This window comes from Rhea pennata, chromosome 20, assembly GCF_028389875.1.
Source record: "Rhea pennata isolate bPtePen1 chromosome 20, bPtePen1.pri, whole genome shotgun sequence".
In the NCBI taxonomy this organism is placed as follows: domain Eukaryota; kingdom Metazoa; phylum Chordata; class Aves; order Rheiformes; family Rheidae; genus Rhea; species Rhea pennata.
In genome coordinates, this window is record NC_084682.1 from 12,821,551 (window position 1) to 12,839,015 (window position 17,465).

The following is a 17,465-nucleotide window of genomic DNA, read 5'->3' on the forward strand; positions in this document are numbered from 1 at the left end:
TTGGAGGATAACCTAGTGGTCCTCCACTGCTAGTGGTCCTAGTATTTGGCCTGCTCAGTGATAGGTTGTGGAAGGGCTTTAAAGCACTGGGTTGGTGAACGTAAGGTTGCCTCTGGTTGCTCACTCTCTGTGAGCCCCTTTTTTTCAAAGCTCTGATATTCATGCAAAACTACACAGTGCTCTTGTCCTGCCAGTGAACCTGCGTGCATGTTTCTGCGCCTCTCAGAGATGGCAATCCAGTGTCTTCTGCCTAGCTGAATCGATAGGCTGAGAGGAGCAGGTGAAATTTCCGGGATGTATAAAAAGAGATCCATCAGCAATAATACTATAAAAGGCTATTTTATCAGTGCAATCCTACTGATTATCAGCTTTAAATTACCTAAAAAGTTATGATAGAAAAATGTTAAACATCTCACCTGCTTCCTTTGTTAGTGATTTAAAAAAAAATCATCAAAAGACTACAAAAGGCAGCAGTGGTTTAATCTGTTGCAGATCACCTCCAAAAACTGTCAAACAGATAAAACATTTAGGATAGCACCTTGAGTTCCAAGGGATCTTTAAAAGCTTTTCAAATGCTTGCATGCATGCATGCCCATCATCTCTGTTCTGCTGCTATGTAAAATCATTATGACATTTTGTGTTGATATCAAATCCCAACAGGGTCTCTCTTTGCTGCCTCTTGAGCAGAATTTGTCCCTCCTGTCATGCTGGAAGTTAAAGCTTAGGGGCTGCTTGCCCTTAGTGGTGGGAATAGACATCTCCTGTGCTTTAGTGCTCACCTGGAATGTTGGTGTGGCCCTTTGAAGACAGGTGGAAGGCAAACAGAGCTTAGTTCAAGGAAGTCCTGAAGTATGTTTTAAAATGCAGGGCATTTGCTTTTATACTAACATGAGTGAATTCTCGCTTGACACATCTTCCCATTTATGTGCTTGCACTGCTCAGTAAGCCCAGCTGGCTGCCTGCACATTGAGTGTCATGGAAATGGTGCCCAGCTTGGCATGAATGGGAGCTCTCCAGTCCAAGTGAATCCAGTCCAAGTATTGCGTATCCTGGGAAGCATCCTCTACTTGTGCCTTCCACTCATGCTGTCTTGAACGCCATTGTTTGAGACTTCACAGGTTCTCCTTGTCCACAACTCTGAGTCTCCAGCAGCATGGGCCGAGAGGTCAGCCTTGCAATGCTACTCCTCTCTTCGTGTGCCCTTGTTATGGCCGTGGGAAGTCCATCGTTGGTTTTACCGAGTGGAAATGGGGGAGATGAGTGCTCAAAGGCCTGTGATGGCTGTTGCGGGGAGTGGGGCAGAGAAAGCAGAGGCCAAGTTTTTCTGAACTGCTCAAGAGCTTTTAGAAAAAGTGACCACTTTGTGTGCTTTGGTAATCTCAACCAAATGTGACTTTTGCATGAACTGTTTATCTGAGAACACTAAGCAGAGGTATCCTTTGGCCGGTATTTGCCCTTTTACTGTGCAGTAACATTGATGTTTTCTCCCTGCTCTGTAGTTTGCATGGTGCATGATTATGAAACTCTCCTGAATGCTGTCCTTGGGAAGTGCAGGTAGGAAAAGCAGAAAGGCTCATGCACCTCTGGGTTTCTCTGTGCCAGTGAGTGGTACTGTCACCTTGCCTCTTGCAAACAGAGCAGAGGAAACGTGTTGAGAATCCCAAGTAATAGGATGCATTTCCCAGTAAGACTAGGGCAAACAGAAGAGGAGATTTTACTTCTTCCACATGACTGAAGGGAAAGCTTGTCACTGAAATAGCCTTTCTAACCAGTCTGCCTGGTGACTTTTAAGTTTTCATTTTTATTACTGTTAAGTAATAAAACACTACAAAAATTTCAACTAAACTCTGCAGATCTCCAGGAAAGATTGTTTGTTTTGCTTCTGGCTTTTATAGACACTGGACAGCCCACGTAGGGCAGTTGTAGACAACTGCTAGGTCCTACGCTTGCATCTTTGCATTCACTTTTAAAAATGTGTTGTGTTTTGTGAATCTAAATGCCAAGTTAAATAGGCACATAGCCTGCAAGAAGTACAAAAAAAGTCTTAAGAAAGGTTTGTTTTCAACAGTTTTGTTTTTTAAAAATGTCTTTGGAGGAACTGCGGTCAGGAACTTCTTTAATTTTTTAATAGAAGCTTTCTTTCTATGTGAGAAAGTTTAAACTAGCTCAGACCACATCAGGGATCTAAGCTACCTTCATTGTCATGTTCAAATGCATCATAGACTCCCAAAGCAGAGAAGAACGAGTCTCAATTCCCCATGGTTAACCTCTGAGCTGTGAAAATCTGCTGTCTGCCTCTGTGCTGCAGGGCAACCCAATACCCGCGTTGTGCAGTTGCAGCTGTCCAGTTTGCTGCTTGATGGTTTGTTGTTTTTTCTCCCTCTTTATTAATGACACTGAACTTCAGTTTTGAATGTCTAAGCTGTAGGCAGGAATTCTCCCTGCCAAAAGAATAAGCATATACTCAGGAATGAGCATCCTACCTGGGAGTGCTGGGTGATGGATTTGTTTGGTACCCCCCAAGCAACTGAGGCTTTAGTGAAAGTGAATCATGTTACCAGTCTGGACTGCGGTGGCAGGAAGTGTTGACGTTGTCCTTTACTGTTGCTTTTGTTGCTGGGGGGGAGGAAGGCTCTACCATAGCAGCAGTGATGTTGTAGTTGTTCAGCTTCCTGTTGCTGAATGTTAGTCCCAATGAACAGTTAAATAGATTTGAGTGAGTCACTTCAACAGACACTGTCAATGTTAAAATAATTGTCTGGAAAGCATGTGCCTGCCGGATCGCCAAGTAATCCTCATAAGTTCTGGGACTCAAAAACTAGCCAGAAGTGTTTCCTCTCTGTTGCTCAGTTGAAAATATTTTGAGAAAAGGCAGCTTCAGAGAGGTACGTAAGTCCAGTCCCATGTCCTTTCGCCCACCTGCGTATCCCTGTTAGCTTTCTGAGCTGCTCTTATGGCTCTGGATGCACACACGAGCTCACCACTTTACTGTGTGTGCTTAATTCAGCCTGTTCATAGAGGTCCTGTGCTCTAGCCCTGACCACACTGATTCCTTGGCTGGACTCGCTCCAGTGTGCTAATGCCTGCCTTTTTGGGAGGGAGTCGCAAACAAGACACAGCACCTTAGATGGGGTCTCACAAGTCCCCATCTTACCACGGGGAAGTGAATAATCCCTTTCCTCGCTCTGCTGGCTGTACTCTTGCTAAGATGGCTCAGGATGTGGTTTACCTGCTTTGCAGGCTCACTCCTGGGCCACTTGTCCACCAGGGCTTCTGAGTCTTTTTCTGCAAAGCTGCTTTTTAACCAGCTGGCCCCCAGCCTGCCCTGGAGTATAGCATTATTTGGCCCAAGCTAGTCTGTTTATTAAATACAAGTTCTTTTGAAAATAGGAACAAATCAAATAATTACTTAAATGAGAAATCAAACTGAAAATGTCCTCTTCCTTTTCCTGAGTATATGCTTATTCTTTTGGCAAATCATTCCGCCTCTGTCCAGTGGGGCTGCTGTGCTGGCATGCCCAGAAATAATTGAAGCCTGGATCCAAGGTATTTGCAGAAGTATTCATTTTCTCACTTTCCTGAATACTATTGAAGGTCTGAGTTTCATCAGAAATCTGTACAACCATCAATAGGATATGACCTTCCCCCAGCGCTTTCCCGTCATAATGATTTTTTAATTATGTCTAGTGACTGCCAGCTGAGAGCGTGTAGCATCAGAGCTACCACAGCCATTGAAATGACTCCGTTAATGTGTCTAGAGTCTATTAAAAAAAAGTTCTATTTAATAAGTCTTGATCTCATCAAAATTGAAGGGAAGCACTAGGGTGTCTGGATTTCCGAGAAATCATATTTGAATGGGAAGTCTTTTGTACTTTCTTTAGTATCTGGATTTTGAGACATTGCAATGCTCTGGTTGTGCTGCTGTGTACTTGTATCGGCCAGTCTCATGGAACAGGACAGGGCTACGTTCCTGACAAGTCAGCTTGACTGTCAGCACACCTGTGGATGAGCACAGCAAGGCACCTGCCCTCTTTCCCTGTACCCCGCTGTCCTTCCTTTGCAGAGGTGGTTTGTTGTTTGAATGCAGATGTTTCCTATCACACGTCCTTTCTGCAGATGCTCAGAGTGAAGGGCTGTGCTGGTAGGGCACAGGCTGGTAACCTGTCTGCTAATTAGAGAACATGTATGACCTGCTCCATATGTGCTTCTGCTCTGGCAGGGCTCCAGCAGTGTCTGAAACAGGATGGTGAAGGTCACTGCTGGGTATCTCTGCCTCTTTAAAGTGTACTCTGTGATTTCTGGGAAGGTGGTATGGCTGAGATTGAGGAGCTTCGTTCTGATCTATGTTTGGACAAGCGCTGGCTTTTGGCTTGGGGATGCTGCTGCAATGCAGAGAACATTCCTACAAGATATAACTATCTAGAGGCATTATAATGATTCAGCTGTCATTAGTTTTCAATTCAAAACCTTATAGCCTGATGGCTTTTGCACATGGGAGAGAGGATAGATAGCCCTATGCCAAATCCCATTGATGAGTCAGGACTCTGAACTTCCACAGCAGATTTATTTCTCTTGAGTATGTCATCTGCTTTACTTCTCTGTATAATGAAATCAGTATTCCTGATAGCCTGGGAGACTAACTTTTATAAAAACCTTTTTAGGCCTGGGGAGAAGGCCCTAGAAGGATGCCAAGATGGGGTCTCAGTGCTCAGCAGGGCTTGTTCTCCTAGCAGGAGTGTGGTGCTGTTTGCAGTGTGCTCTGGAAGGGTAGCACAGGAGTAGGAGCTTTGGATCTGAATGGGCACAGAGAGGAGGGATTAGCCTTGCACTTGATTTATTTGCAACTCCTGTTCCCCTGAGCAGTGAAATACGAGAACTGTTTTACATGGTCCTGCTGCCGATGGGCTTCCCAGAGCCATTTCTGAAATGTGGGCAATGGAACTGGTATGTTTTCTGGCACTGCTGCTTCAGCCTATAGATTTCAGCCAAAAGCAGGGAAATCAGGCTGAGGAGTGACCGAGTACAAACTGGCAATTAGTCAAGCGGTGTCACCAGTAGCTGCTGGCTGAAGCAGAAAAGGAGAACCGGGGCATGAATAAGTTATGTCCTTATTGCAGAGCAAACAGAAAATTAAGAGGAGCACAAGGCTTTCACCGAAGAAGATGGATGCTTTTATTACAGCATGAACAGGGCTAGCCAGCACAGCAGGGCCTAGGGGAGTTTAGCCCATGCTTCAACTCTTGCTGGCGGGTGTGCGTCCAGCAGTGGTTTTCACTTGGTTCAAGGAACCAAAACTATTGATTGTATATCTCATCTCTTCAACTTTTTGCAGAACCATGGGATAAGTAGGAGTTGAATCCTGTGTGCAGACAAGTGGTTTCTGCAGTAAGGCTCACCTAGTCCCAGCATACCTGACTTGACCTTCGGTATCAGCTTGTCAAAGGCGAAGCTCATTTCTAGACTCATTTGGTCACTTGCAGCCTGTGACATGTCTGTCCGCTGCAGCAAACAAACTGCCGTCTCTGTCCTGACCTCCTCCTTTGAGGAAAAAGTGCAGAGCCACAAAGGATGAGTACTCTGTGGCAGGGAGTACTTACAGCCCCCATGCATGTTGAGTGTACTGACATTCCCTGGCAGGGACCGGTGGGGACTGTGCTCAGCATCAGACCCTGGTGCCCCCATGTGAGGTGTTGGGGTCACACGCCCTGGGTGGAGGGAGGTGAATTGCTACTGGGCTGTTGACAAGCAGAGCCTACCAGTGTCCTGCTGGAAGAGCAGGCGCTTGTGGTGTGCAAGGGACCTGTGAGGAGAATCCATTTGGACACATGAGCTGGAAGCGCTCTGCTGGTTCTCCCAGCTCAGAGGTGGACTCACTCCCAGTTCTGAATTCCACATGCTGTGAGGCTGAGGAGTAGATTTTAGCAGTGTTTACAATGCACCAATGTTTGCTCTCTTCTGTCTCCTCAGAAACGAAGGAGGAACTGGAAGAGTTAATGTCCGACATAAAAAAGACAGCGAACAAAGTGCGCTCCAAGCTAAAGAGTGAGTATTTGCCTGTGACACTGCTGTTGGACATAGGGGAAGAGGCTCTAGCAGCAGCAGTCCTATCCTGAAGCTCCCAGATGTGTCTGTGTTCCTGCCTGACGGTGAAGCTCAGCACAAGATGACGGGTACCACCACATGTGGATGCTCATCTGTCCTGGGGCTCTGGGTGCGTGGGAGGCAGGGTGGATCGCTCCTCCTGCAGTGCTGATCTGGATCTGTGTTGCTTGTTCTTCTCTCAGATGGTTTAGCTCTAATCTTGTTTAGCACTTTTGTGGAGTAAAATCTGCATGTCCCTTTGTGTCTTTCCAAAACAATGAAATGAGAGAGAGAAGAGCCTAGGCAAAGAGTCACCAGAGCACTTCACACTCCTGCACACTAGCACTTAATTTCACTGGCCAGGATCAGGTCTCAGCTTTTCAGTGTTAGTTGTGATGTAAAATTCCCTCTTGCCAAAAAGTTGTCCTCTACAGTCTCAGCTCTCTTAAAAACACTCAGATTTATCTTGACAGCAAAGATAATACAGAACTCTAGTGGACACATGCTGCTCCAGGCATCGGCTCTGCACACTGCTATTCTACCCCTGTGCCCCCATCTCACTTGGAACCACTGAGTTTGTCCTCATTTGTCTCTAGCTTCCTCAGAACTCTTTTGTTGTTGTTGTTGGAGAGTGAATATTTTCAGAGTGCACACTGTATGGAGAATAGCAATGAGAGGGATTTCGGGGACACACAGTAACCTGAAATGGCTGCAGTTTGGCTCAGTGTGCCGTGGAGCTGTAATCTCAGGCCAATGCCAGTAGCAGCTAGTGTTTAACCTGGGTCAAGACAATTTGGGGATCTTTTGCTCTGAATTGGAAAGGGCATGCTACAATTACAGCCCTGCCACAATTTGAGCCTGTTCATATGCTCTCTGGCAAATCGGATCCATGTTGAAAGGGATCACAGAACTGAAGGAAGGGACAGCCAGAGGCTGCTTTTGGCTTTGCTTTGCTGGGATTGCCTGGGGATGGGCTTCATTTTTCCTCCTGTGTCATGCTTTAGTAACTTTTTTTTCTGCTTTGTAAAATTCTCCCCATTGTACCCCTTTCCCAAGTTGAAGGTAAAGGAATAGGGCCATCAGCACGAGGTGAGCTGTGAACAGGCAGTTGCTGCTGCCCAAGGCATGAGCCAGTTAGTTGCAAAGTTGGCTAGTTGTGCAGCAGGCCTGGTTCAGGGCCCGGAGGCTGGGGGAGGCTCTCCCAGTGAGCCCTGGCCCTGAACAAACTTGCAGTATGGCCAGAGGAGCTAGATTGAGTGGGCTAAACGTTTGAAAAGGTGCCAATTTGGGACAAACTGTCTGCAAGCCTCAAAGAAAAGCTGGATATTCTCTGGTGAGCAGAATGAAGCCATGTCTTGTGGGTGTCCCAGCCCACTCTCCAGCAGGCAGAGTGCCAAGGGGCCCTTGTCTGAAGAATGACCACCCTCCTACTTCAACGTGGCTCCTCTGCAGCCCTATGCACTTATGCTGGCTGTTTCTGCAGTGTGCTGGAGCTCAGGCTGCTCTTCTGTGGGTACAGGGCCTGGCTTCAGCACCTGAATGGACCTCTTACTGCTCCACGTTTGACATTTCTCGTCTTCTCTGGCTTTTCTGTTTGCAGTACAACCTGCCTCAATCTGGTGTCGGCAAGACAGCCGCTCCAGCGTGGGCAGCAGTGTCTTCTGCCCCTCTCATCTACGCTGACATGGAGGCTTGGTGTAGAGTATTCGAGGCTCTGGGGTTGGTAGAGCAGGAGAAAGGAGCCAGGGACTCAGGGAAGATTATTGTATCTCGTCATCAAGCTCCGTTTTGTTGGTGTGTATCTGCTGTAGGAGACTCAAGGACAGAGCTCAGAAAGCATGACCGACAGTTTCCGTTATCAGAAGAATCAATCTTTGTGACAGCTGGGGAGCGAGAGCAATGCAACTATTGACCCAAGGATGGTTGAGGTTTGCTGGAGCACTCTGAGGAGGCCGCACTGGTGAGGGAGCCAGGGAGCATTTGAGTTGGAGATCAGTCTTCCAGGAGTGTGGGGACATACATGTTCAGTTGAGGTTGCAGTGTCTCCAGGCAGAAGCTAGGCCACCCTCTGTCCAGAATGCATCAGTCTTGGATTTGCTGACAGTGAGTCTTGACTCTTAGTGCAGGATTTTTTTTACTATGGTTCAGCTTATTGCAGGAGCATGGTTCGTCCTGAGCAGAGAAGAAGCTGCCACAACCTTTGCTGCAGCATCTCTACTGACACTGCCTGCTGCATGTGCAGTACTGAGGTGAAAGCTTGGACCACTGCTGGATTCATTCTGCACCCCAGCCACACACATCAGGCAGGCTCTCTGTTTACCTGACATATTCTCAGAAAAATTCAGGAAGCAGACCTAGGTGCACAGCCTGCTGATTCCGTAGACTGGGCACCAGAGTCCTTCTGGAGGGGGAGACTGGCTATACTGGAATCCCTGGTGTCAACATGGAGACAGGGTTTTAGCCTGTCCTACTGTAAGAATGCTTGCAAGCTAGGATCCAGAGCACCTTGGGAACTCACCCTGCACAAAGCAACTGAACAATGTTCCTCTCTATAGGGGACTCCAAAGAGCTGCCTTCCTGTTGTCCTCTCCAAGCGGAGCCCATAGCACCAACTTCCTCATCTCTTGTGATGACTTCAGACTTCACAGCAGTCACTGAAAGTACAGCTGAGCATTGCTGGTTCCTCCCCACAAGTTACTGTTTTCCATGCTTTTGTGCCAAACAAAATCCTTTTTCCTAGCTGTTTTCTGTGTTTTTTAAGGCACTCTGAATGCTTTAGGCACTCAAGACAGACTGAGCCCTGTTTCCGTGTCCCAGAAAAGACTCACAAATTTTGTATTTACCTGGAGCAGCAGAATATTTGTACTTGTGCTTTGTCCCAAGTTTCCTCATGGCCAGCGTGATCAATGAAAGAAAACAGTCAGGAATGATCAAAAACACCATCTGCTGACAATGAAATGACTTCTCTAGGAGAGGAATTGCTCATGCAGTGGCTAATTCTAATTACCAGGTTCTTGGGAAAATGTGATTTTATTAATTATCATAAATGTACAATGTTTGCCAATACTGTTCCTTAGGAACAGGGAACAATTTATGGTAAGTGTTGAGGAAGACCAATTGCTGATGAAATATGCCATGCAGACAGCAGCCAGTGCACTCTCCCAATCTGGGGGATCCATGTGAGAAGTACCATAGCCGTCTGTCTGTGTGGGATGAGACCTTTTAGATAATTCCTAGACACAGACTGTTTCATTCTAGGAGAAAATGAGAAGTAATGTAAAATTTGTTCTCTGGTACTTCTCTGGTTGTATTCTGCTTTGCTAGAACGTATTATCTGTTTGGACACCATCAGGAAGCGTTGCGATGTATTCTCCAGGCCCATACAATCTATCTTAAGTTTCCCTACTGCTGATGTCTTTAAGAAGGTACTTATTAACCACTCTACAGGAAAAATACAGGTGCCCCCTTGGCTGTAGTGTACTCCAATCTCTGCTCTCATGCTTTGGATTATGGTGTGGAGCTCGTTGGCAGCTCCAGGATGGAAGGAAACCCTTGCTGCCTTCTGTAACTTGAGGTAGAAACCTGTACCTAGTGCTTGGTGTGTGGGTCAAGCGTGGGTCAAGCTCTGGTGCAAAAGTTGCCTTGAGACAGCCAGGCTCAGAGAACTGCAGAGACAGCTGCATCAGGAATCAGGCATTTTAGCCTAATTCAGGGAATGCCTCCAGCTCAGGTCAGCTTACGGGTAGACTTGCATCTCCCCTGGAGGATATCTTCGCTTGGCTTCTGGCGAGGGGCTGAGCTGGCTGCTCAGTGGAGCCAGGGAAAAGGAGACTTGGATCTTAGAGCTCAATTTGTAGCAGAGACACTTCTGAATTAGCATGTCTTGAGGTGGCAGTGAGGAGATCTGCCTTGCCTTGTTCCTATGCCAACCCTCCTTGCCTTATAAAGATGTGCTGTCTCCCCATCAGAACCCTAGTGGGACAGTGACCAAGGCAGCACTCCTGTCCATGCTCTGATTTTTGGTGTTTGAGCAAGTGAAGAATTAAATTCGCTTAGTTGCACTACCAGGCATAATTAAAAGAACAAATCTCTGCTTTGCTAAAGAGAATTGTTCAACTGGAATGAATAGCACAGTCTCTTCAGCCTGTGTGTTAAAGTTAACAGGTCTTTCCCCCTGTGCAGGGCGAGGCAGCTGGCAAACCTACTATTTTTACAGACCTTAGAGCAGTCTTGAGCTTTCATATTTTGCAGAGACATTTTAGCTCTGCGTTTTCTTCACATGGAGAGAATAACACTGAGCTCCATTTTGTTTGAATACTGGAAAGTGCAAAGGTCAGATCTAAGCGTTACATCAGTTCTGCTGAAGCTCTTGCTTTCAAACCTAGCAATGACTGGTGCTGCCTTGGACAATACTGAGTTTCAACCTTTGGCCAGGCACTGCTGGAACGCAAAGAAAAGAGTGCCTGCAGAGGGATTAATGCTCCAACCTCACCAAGTGTTCATTAACAACTGCTTTGCACCTTAGCCTGGGTGGGCAGAATCCCATGGGGAGGACTGCTCACCCCGATCTCTTAGCTGGGTAAAAACTGTGGGAGTTGGTGGTGAAGACGGACATATACCAGTCTGTGAGCATGTGACAGTCATATCTCTGAGATGCAGATGGTGCTGTCCTGGGTGTTCAACTCCTACGCTTTGTTTTAGCCCCCTGATGTTCCTCTAGAGAGAGAGTTATAGACTCCTCATGTCTGAATAACTAATTACCTGCCTGTTAAAAGCAGAGGAAGCAGGTTAAAAAAATGGAGTGACTACTTCGTATTTATGAAACAGTGCTTTACTGCCAGTCTGGGCTGAAACGTAGGACAGACCATGGAATGTGGGACTCTGGTTAGTGCCAAATGCTCCTTGATTCACAAGTTTCAGTCTTCTAAAATCACTCTGCCAAGCAATCTTTTTCTGCTTTAAACTGCCTGAAATAATCCATATCCTTCTACCCCAACCAGGTATTGAACAGAGTATTGAACAAGAGGAAGGACTGAATAGGTCATCTGCTGACCTGAGGATAAGGAAAACTCAGGTGAGTCTCTGTCTGCATGGCACTAGGAGCAGTAGGAGGGAAGAAGCAAACTTTGGCAACTGAGGGATCCCAGGAGGTGATAGGAAAGGAAGGCTGTACTTAGCTTTGAAGTACTCTGGTTTGAAAATACTGGACAAAGTAATACAGCATGATTCCAAATGGGTCAACAAAAGAGCCGGCCACCAGAAGGATCTGTAATGTGAGTATGGGCACCAGGAGGATCTTGTGAAAGAGGACAGTGTGGATGAAATCTGTCCCATGCCCATCAAGGCATCTGCTTGGATAAATAGGTATGCAGGTTTCTACTCATCTATGTTAAGCATCTGCCTAAAGGAGATTTTGACTGGAGCAAAAAATACCCTGTAAAATATAAGTTTTGTGTGGAGAGTTTTGTTCTGCAATATATTCTAAAACCTGAAGTGTCTCTGTGTTTCCAAAGTGCCTAGAAAGACACTTTACTAGTTCATAATTGAGACCAAGGCTTACTGATGCAGCTGGGTAACTTACTTAAAATGTCAGTTTAAGATGATGGATAATCTTTCAGACTATACTGTGCAGACCTGTAGTCTGTTGGAAATCCTCCTTGCTGAGGCTCTGGTTGTCCCTCCATCAGGTATCAGTTTGGCCTTGCAGACTGTGAAATGTTAGGCTATTAGAAATGTTAGGGCTGAAGCAATTCTTCCTCTTATTCAAGTGAAACCACTGATTACAACTGCTTTTGATGAGTTTCTCATGGGGTTATGGGATTTAGAGGTAGAGAGAGACTTGTTTTATTACCTGAGATTTTTCAGGAGAATACAGCTAAGTGGATGTAAGAACTGAGCATGTTATATGAGATTTACATGCTGAATTGAATTCTGTTAATGAGATTCTTGCAAGAAGGGGTGCATTTCCTCTTCCACTGCCTGAGTAAGTGCTAAGGCTGGTGTTTTACGCTCAGTTTTGATGAATGGATGTGCTGCTCTGACTTTTGTCTGTAACCAATGGGGAGATGGGCCATGTTGGCTCTAGAAGAGATGGAGGTTGAAGGAGATGAGGCTTGTTGATAAGTTCAACAGTGCACACTAGAAACATAAGGAACAATGGGCTCCATGACAGATAGAGATGGAAGAGCAGGAAAGTATAGTCCTTGAGCTTGTATGAACTCCATGAGATGTTTCCTCCACTGCAGGAGCTCTTTGTAATTTAAGTTTCTGCCTGAGAGCCCAGTTGGAGCTCTGAGCTGGGCTTAGACTTAAATGTGTCATGCAGTCATGGTCACTAGAGTACAAAGGTCCAGTAAAACAAAGAACAGCGACTGGTAGGTGGTCGATAAAGCAACTAGTTTGAGTATTGCTTGATCTAAGTGAAGAAGCTTTTGATTTATCTTCCTTACACTTTTTTTTTTTTTTTTTTTTTTTTTTTTTTAAACTAGGGCCTTTGGTAGTGCCAGGTCATGCTGCATCTTCAGTACTTCTCCAGTCTTTTACTGCAGCAAGCACAGTGCTGACAGCTGGCCACACTGAGAAAAAAGTTTGATGTATCTTGTTTTTAAATGAATGAGTGTCGAAGTATGCAAGGAAAAAGGATGTTTGGTTTAAATGGTACCCAAGAAATAACAATGATGGTAGTGACCGTGGTGAACTTCAGGTTGGCAAGGACACAAGGGGGAACTATGGGATCATCATGAAGGTCTCTGAGGCCAGAATACAGGAACTCTTACCCTCAGTGTTGATTTGCAACAGTGTACCACAGCCTAGTTGTGAAAGGGTAGATGTCCAAAGCAGGAGAACACAGAGAGACAGTCAAGGAGGAATGCTCTGGAAAAGGGAAATCCATCCTCAGCAAAGCCAGAGGAAAACTGTATGATCAGAAAGGTAAACAGTAAGACTGTGATTGAAAGTAGCTGATCCGGATTTGAGCAGTAGATTGGACTCTGACCTCACAAGGTCCATTCCAATCTAAATTACCTATAATTCTAACTAACTATCCCCCTTCCAAATCAAGAAATAGCTTAGAAATATCTGATAAAGGAAGTGTTGGACTCTCTTGTAGAGAGTGTTTCCACAGGAACAGCTGATTGCAGTGGAAAAGTAGATATTTTTATAAGCAACCCAGACTTTTTGTTCCTGAATTCTTTGGGACCTGGTGGGAACTGTTCTGTTGTCCTGGTGACTTCTTGCCACTTAATCTAGCTGTTTTTCTAATGCTTCCTTTATTATAGCTCATTCTTTGTCAAGCCCTTTATTCTATGAAAGGGATGTATTCAGTGTAGATGTCTTGGTACAGCCTGTGGTGAAGGTGAAAAGGCCTAGGGTTGGGAAGGTTGACTGCATCACTGCAGGAGTCCCTGTGGGCACCCCTTGTGTCCTGGCCTTATGGCAACTGGAGAATGAGGGCAGGTCACAAACATCTCTGTGAAATATGTAGTGGATGCTAGTTGAAAGACTTTGTCAGTCTTGCCAATGACCCTTTTGATTGCACTCTTTTGGTTGCTGTTTTCTACTTAGGAGAAAGTGTCAAAAGAAAAGTTTCTCCAGGCAAGCAGCAGGCAGGCATCATTGGGGAAAATAGTGCAAAGTACCTGGAAAAGCCTAGGAGTCAATGAAGAGGGAAAAGAACACAAGGGTGAGCAGTTGAAGATGACTGAACATCACACACTACTTGTGCAGCTTGAGACATTTTAGCAGATCTTCAAGTAACTCAGAAGTGGTTGACCACTGATGTGCGGAGGTCTCATAAGGTATGGTTACTCACAGTCCTCAACTGCTTCTGAAACCAATACTTGGATTCCTAAATGGCTTGTGCTTTGGGAAAATGTGACATGGCTTTAAAGACTTTGTGTTGAAGTCAAATCCATGCAATTGTGCATGTCCTGGACATCTCAGTATTGCAGACCACTTCAGAATGGTGTCAAAAAATGACTGAAGGCAGGAGGGACTGAGGCTGTGGCTTCAGTTTTGAACACACATGGCCTTTGTTGCATTAGCCAACAGTGCAGATTTATCTGGATCAGGCACAAGCATGTGATGGTGATTGGGCTATCCACCCCTAACACAGTATGGGCCCATATGCCTGCTTGCACCAGTTGCAGGAGGGTAAGTGGTACCTGATACTGCACCTACAGGCATATCATTAACTCTTTCAAATTTTAGAGGAAAATGGATCTAGCAATGTGAGTTTGTACTGGATTGTCATCTTGTCTTGTGTAACCACTGCTGTCATGGATGGCTATGTGCTTTTTAGGAAAGACAGGCCAGGAAGGTGAGGTGGTGGAGTTGCTCTTTATGTGAGAAAGCAACTGGAATGCATTGAACTCTGCCTGGGGGTGGAGGTGGCGGCAGTCAGGAGCTTATGGGTGAAGACCAAAGGGCAGGCTAACATGGGGGACACTGTTGTGGGTGTCTACTACAGACCATCTGACCAGGAAGAAGTTGATGAGGCCTTCTACAGACAGCAGGAAGTAGCTTCACAATCACAGGCCCTAGTTCTCATGGGAGACTTCAGCCACCCTGATATCTGCTGGAAGGACAGCTGAGCTAGGCACAAACAGCCCCAGAGTCTCCTGCAGAGCACTGATGATGACTTTTTGACACAGGTGGTGGAGGAGCCAACGAGGAAGGGTGTCCTGCTGGACCTTGTCCTAATCAGCAAAGAAGGACTGGTTGGAGATGTGAAGGTTGGGGGCAGGCTTGGCTGCAGTGACCACAAGATGGTGGAGTTCAGGATCCTGCGTGGAGGAAGCAAGGCAATAAGCAGGATTGCAATCCTGGACTGCAGGAGAGCAGACTTTGGCCTCTTCAGGGACCTACTTGGAGAAATCCCATGGGTTCAGGCCCTAGAAGAAAGGCGGGGGGGGGGGGGGGGGGGGAGGAGTCAGGAGAGCTGGCTAGTATTCAAACATCACTTCATCCAAGCTCAGGAGCAGAGCATCCCAAGCAGAAAAAAGTCCAGCAAAGCAGGCAAGAGACCTGCATGGATGCCTGAGGAGCTCCTGGCAAAACTCCAGCAGAAGGAGAAAGTGCACAGAATGCGGAAGAGGGGACAGGCCACTTGGGAAAATTATAAGAATATTGTCAGAATATGAAGAGATATGATGAGGAAGGCTAAGGCTGAGTTGGAATTATGTCTGGCAAGGGATGTCAAGGACAACAAGAAGGCATTCTTCAAATACATCATCAGCAAGAGGAAGACGAGGGAAAATGGCCCACTGCTGAATGGGATGGGGGCTCTAGTGACGAAGGATACAGAGAAGGCAGAGTTGCTGAATGCTTTCTTTGCTTCAGTCTTTACTGATAAGGGCAGCCCTCAAGAATCTCAGGAACTGGAGACAAAGGAGGAAGTCTGGAGAAAGGAAGACTTTACTTTGGTTGAGGAGGATCAGGTTAGAGATCTTTTAGGCAAACTTGACGACCACAAATGCATGGGTGCTGATGGGATGCACCCATGAGTACTGAGGGAGCTGGCAAATGTTGTTGCTAAGCAGCTCTCCGTCATCTCTGAAAAGTTGTGGAGAACAGGAGAGGTGCCTGAGGACTGGAAAAAGCCAATGTTACTCCAGTGTTCAAACAGGGCAAGAAGAAGGATCCAGGCAACTACAGGCCGGTCAGCCTGCCCTCCATCCCTGGAAAGGTGATGGAACAGCTCATTCTGGATGTCATCTCCAGACACAAGGAGGAAAAGAAGGTGATCAGGAGTAGTCAGCATGGATTCACGAAGGGGAAATCATGCTTAACCATTCTATGATGGAATGACTGACTGGGTAGATGAGAGGAGAGCAGTGGATGTTGTGTACCTTAACTTCAGCAAGGCTTTTGACACTGTCTCTCATAACATCCTCCTAGATAAGCTCAGAAAGTTTGGTTTAGATGAGTGGACAGTGAAGTGGATTGAGAACTGGCTGAAAGGCAGAGCTCAGAGGGTCATCATCAGTGGAGACCTGTGGCTAGTGGTGTCCCCCAGGGCTCAGTACTGGGTCCCACTCTGTTCAACTTTTTCATCAATGACCTGAAAGAGGGGATGGAGTGCCTCCTCAGCAAGTTTACTGATACCAAGCTGTGAGGAGTGGCTGACACAGCTGAGGGCTGTGCTGCCATTCAGAGAGACCTGGAGAGGCTGGAGAATTGGGCAGAGAGGAACCTCCTGAGATTCAACAAGGGCAAGTGCGGAGTCCTGCACTTAGGGAGTAATAACTTCGTGCACCAGTACAGGCTGGGGCTGACCTAGAATCATAGAATCAATAAGGTTGGAAGGGACCTCTGGACATCATCTAGGCCAACTCCCCTGCTCAAGCAGGGTCACCTACAGCATGTTGGACAGGGTTGCATCCAGGTGGGGTTTGAATATCTCCAGAGAAGGAGACTCCACAACCTCTCTGGGAAACCTGTTCCAGTGCTATGTCACTCTCACAGTGAAGAAATTCCTCCTCATGTTCAGGCGGACCTTCCTGTGGCTCAGTTTTTGCCCGTTGCCTCTTGTCCTGTCGCATGGCACTACTGGAAAGAGTTTATCCCCATCCCCTTGACACCTTCAGGTGTACCTTCAGGTACTTTAGACACACTGATAAGATCCCCCCTCAGTCTTTTCTTCGCCAGTCTAAAGAGGCCCAGCTCTCACAGCTGTTCCTCAGAGGGCTCCAGCTCTCTGATTGTCTTAGTAGCCCTACACTGGACTCTCTCTGATAGCTCCATGTCTCTCTTGTACTGGGAGCCCAGAACTGGATGCAGTACTCCAGATGAGGCCTCTCCAGGACTGAGGAGAGGGGCAGGATCACCTCCCTTGACCTGCTGGCAACACTCTTCCTCATGCAGCCCAGGATACCATTGGCCTTCCTGGCCACAAGGGCAAATTGCTGCCTCATGGTCAGCTTGTCATCTACCAGCACTCCCAGGTCCTTCTCTGCAGAGCCGCTTTCTAGCACGTCAGCCCCCAACTTGTACTGTTGCATGGGGTTATTTTTCCCTAAGTGCAGGACTCTGCACTTGCCCTTGTTAAACCTCAGGATGTTCCTCTCCGCCCAGCTCTCTAGCCTGTCCAGGTCTCTCTGAATGGCAGCACAGCTGTCAGCTGTATCAGCCACTCCTCCCAGCTTGGTATCATCAGCAAACTTGCTGAGGAGGCACAGCTTACCACCTGCTGGAAAGCATCTCTGCAGAGAAGGACCTGAGAGTGCTGGTGGATGACAAGTTGACTATGAGCCAGCAATGTGCCATTGTGGATGCAGCCGTGTCTAACATGCTGTAGGTGACCCTGCTTGAGCAGGAGGTTTGGCCTAGATGATCTCCAGAGCTCCCTTCCAACCTTTGCCTATTCTCTGATTCTGTGACTGAGG

At 46.7% G+C, this 17,465-nt stretch overlaps 1 protein-coding gene across 8 annotated transcripts in view; it reads left to right on the forward strand.

Annotated features, from left to right (window-relative positions):
• The window catches only part of STX1A (syntaxin 1A), a 124,639-nt gene that overhangs the window by 75,007 nt on the left and 32,167 nt on the right, over positions 1 to 17,465 (forward strand). For 7 of the 8 annotated variants that reach the window (XM_062592169.1, XM_062592165.1, XM_062592171.1 and 4 more), the window contains 2 exons: positions 5,968 to 6,042; positions 11,082 to 11,155. In XM_062592169.1, the coding sequence (XP_062448153.1) occupies positions 5,968 to 6,042; positions 11,082 to 11,155 (149 nt within the window). The remainder of the gene's footprint in view (positions 1 to 5,967; positions 6,043 to 11,081; positions 11,156 to 17,465) is intronic. The other variant, XM_062592172.1, reaches the window with a different exon arrangement.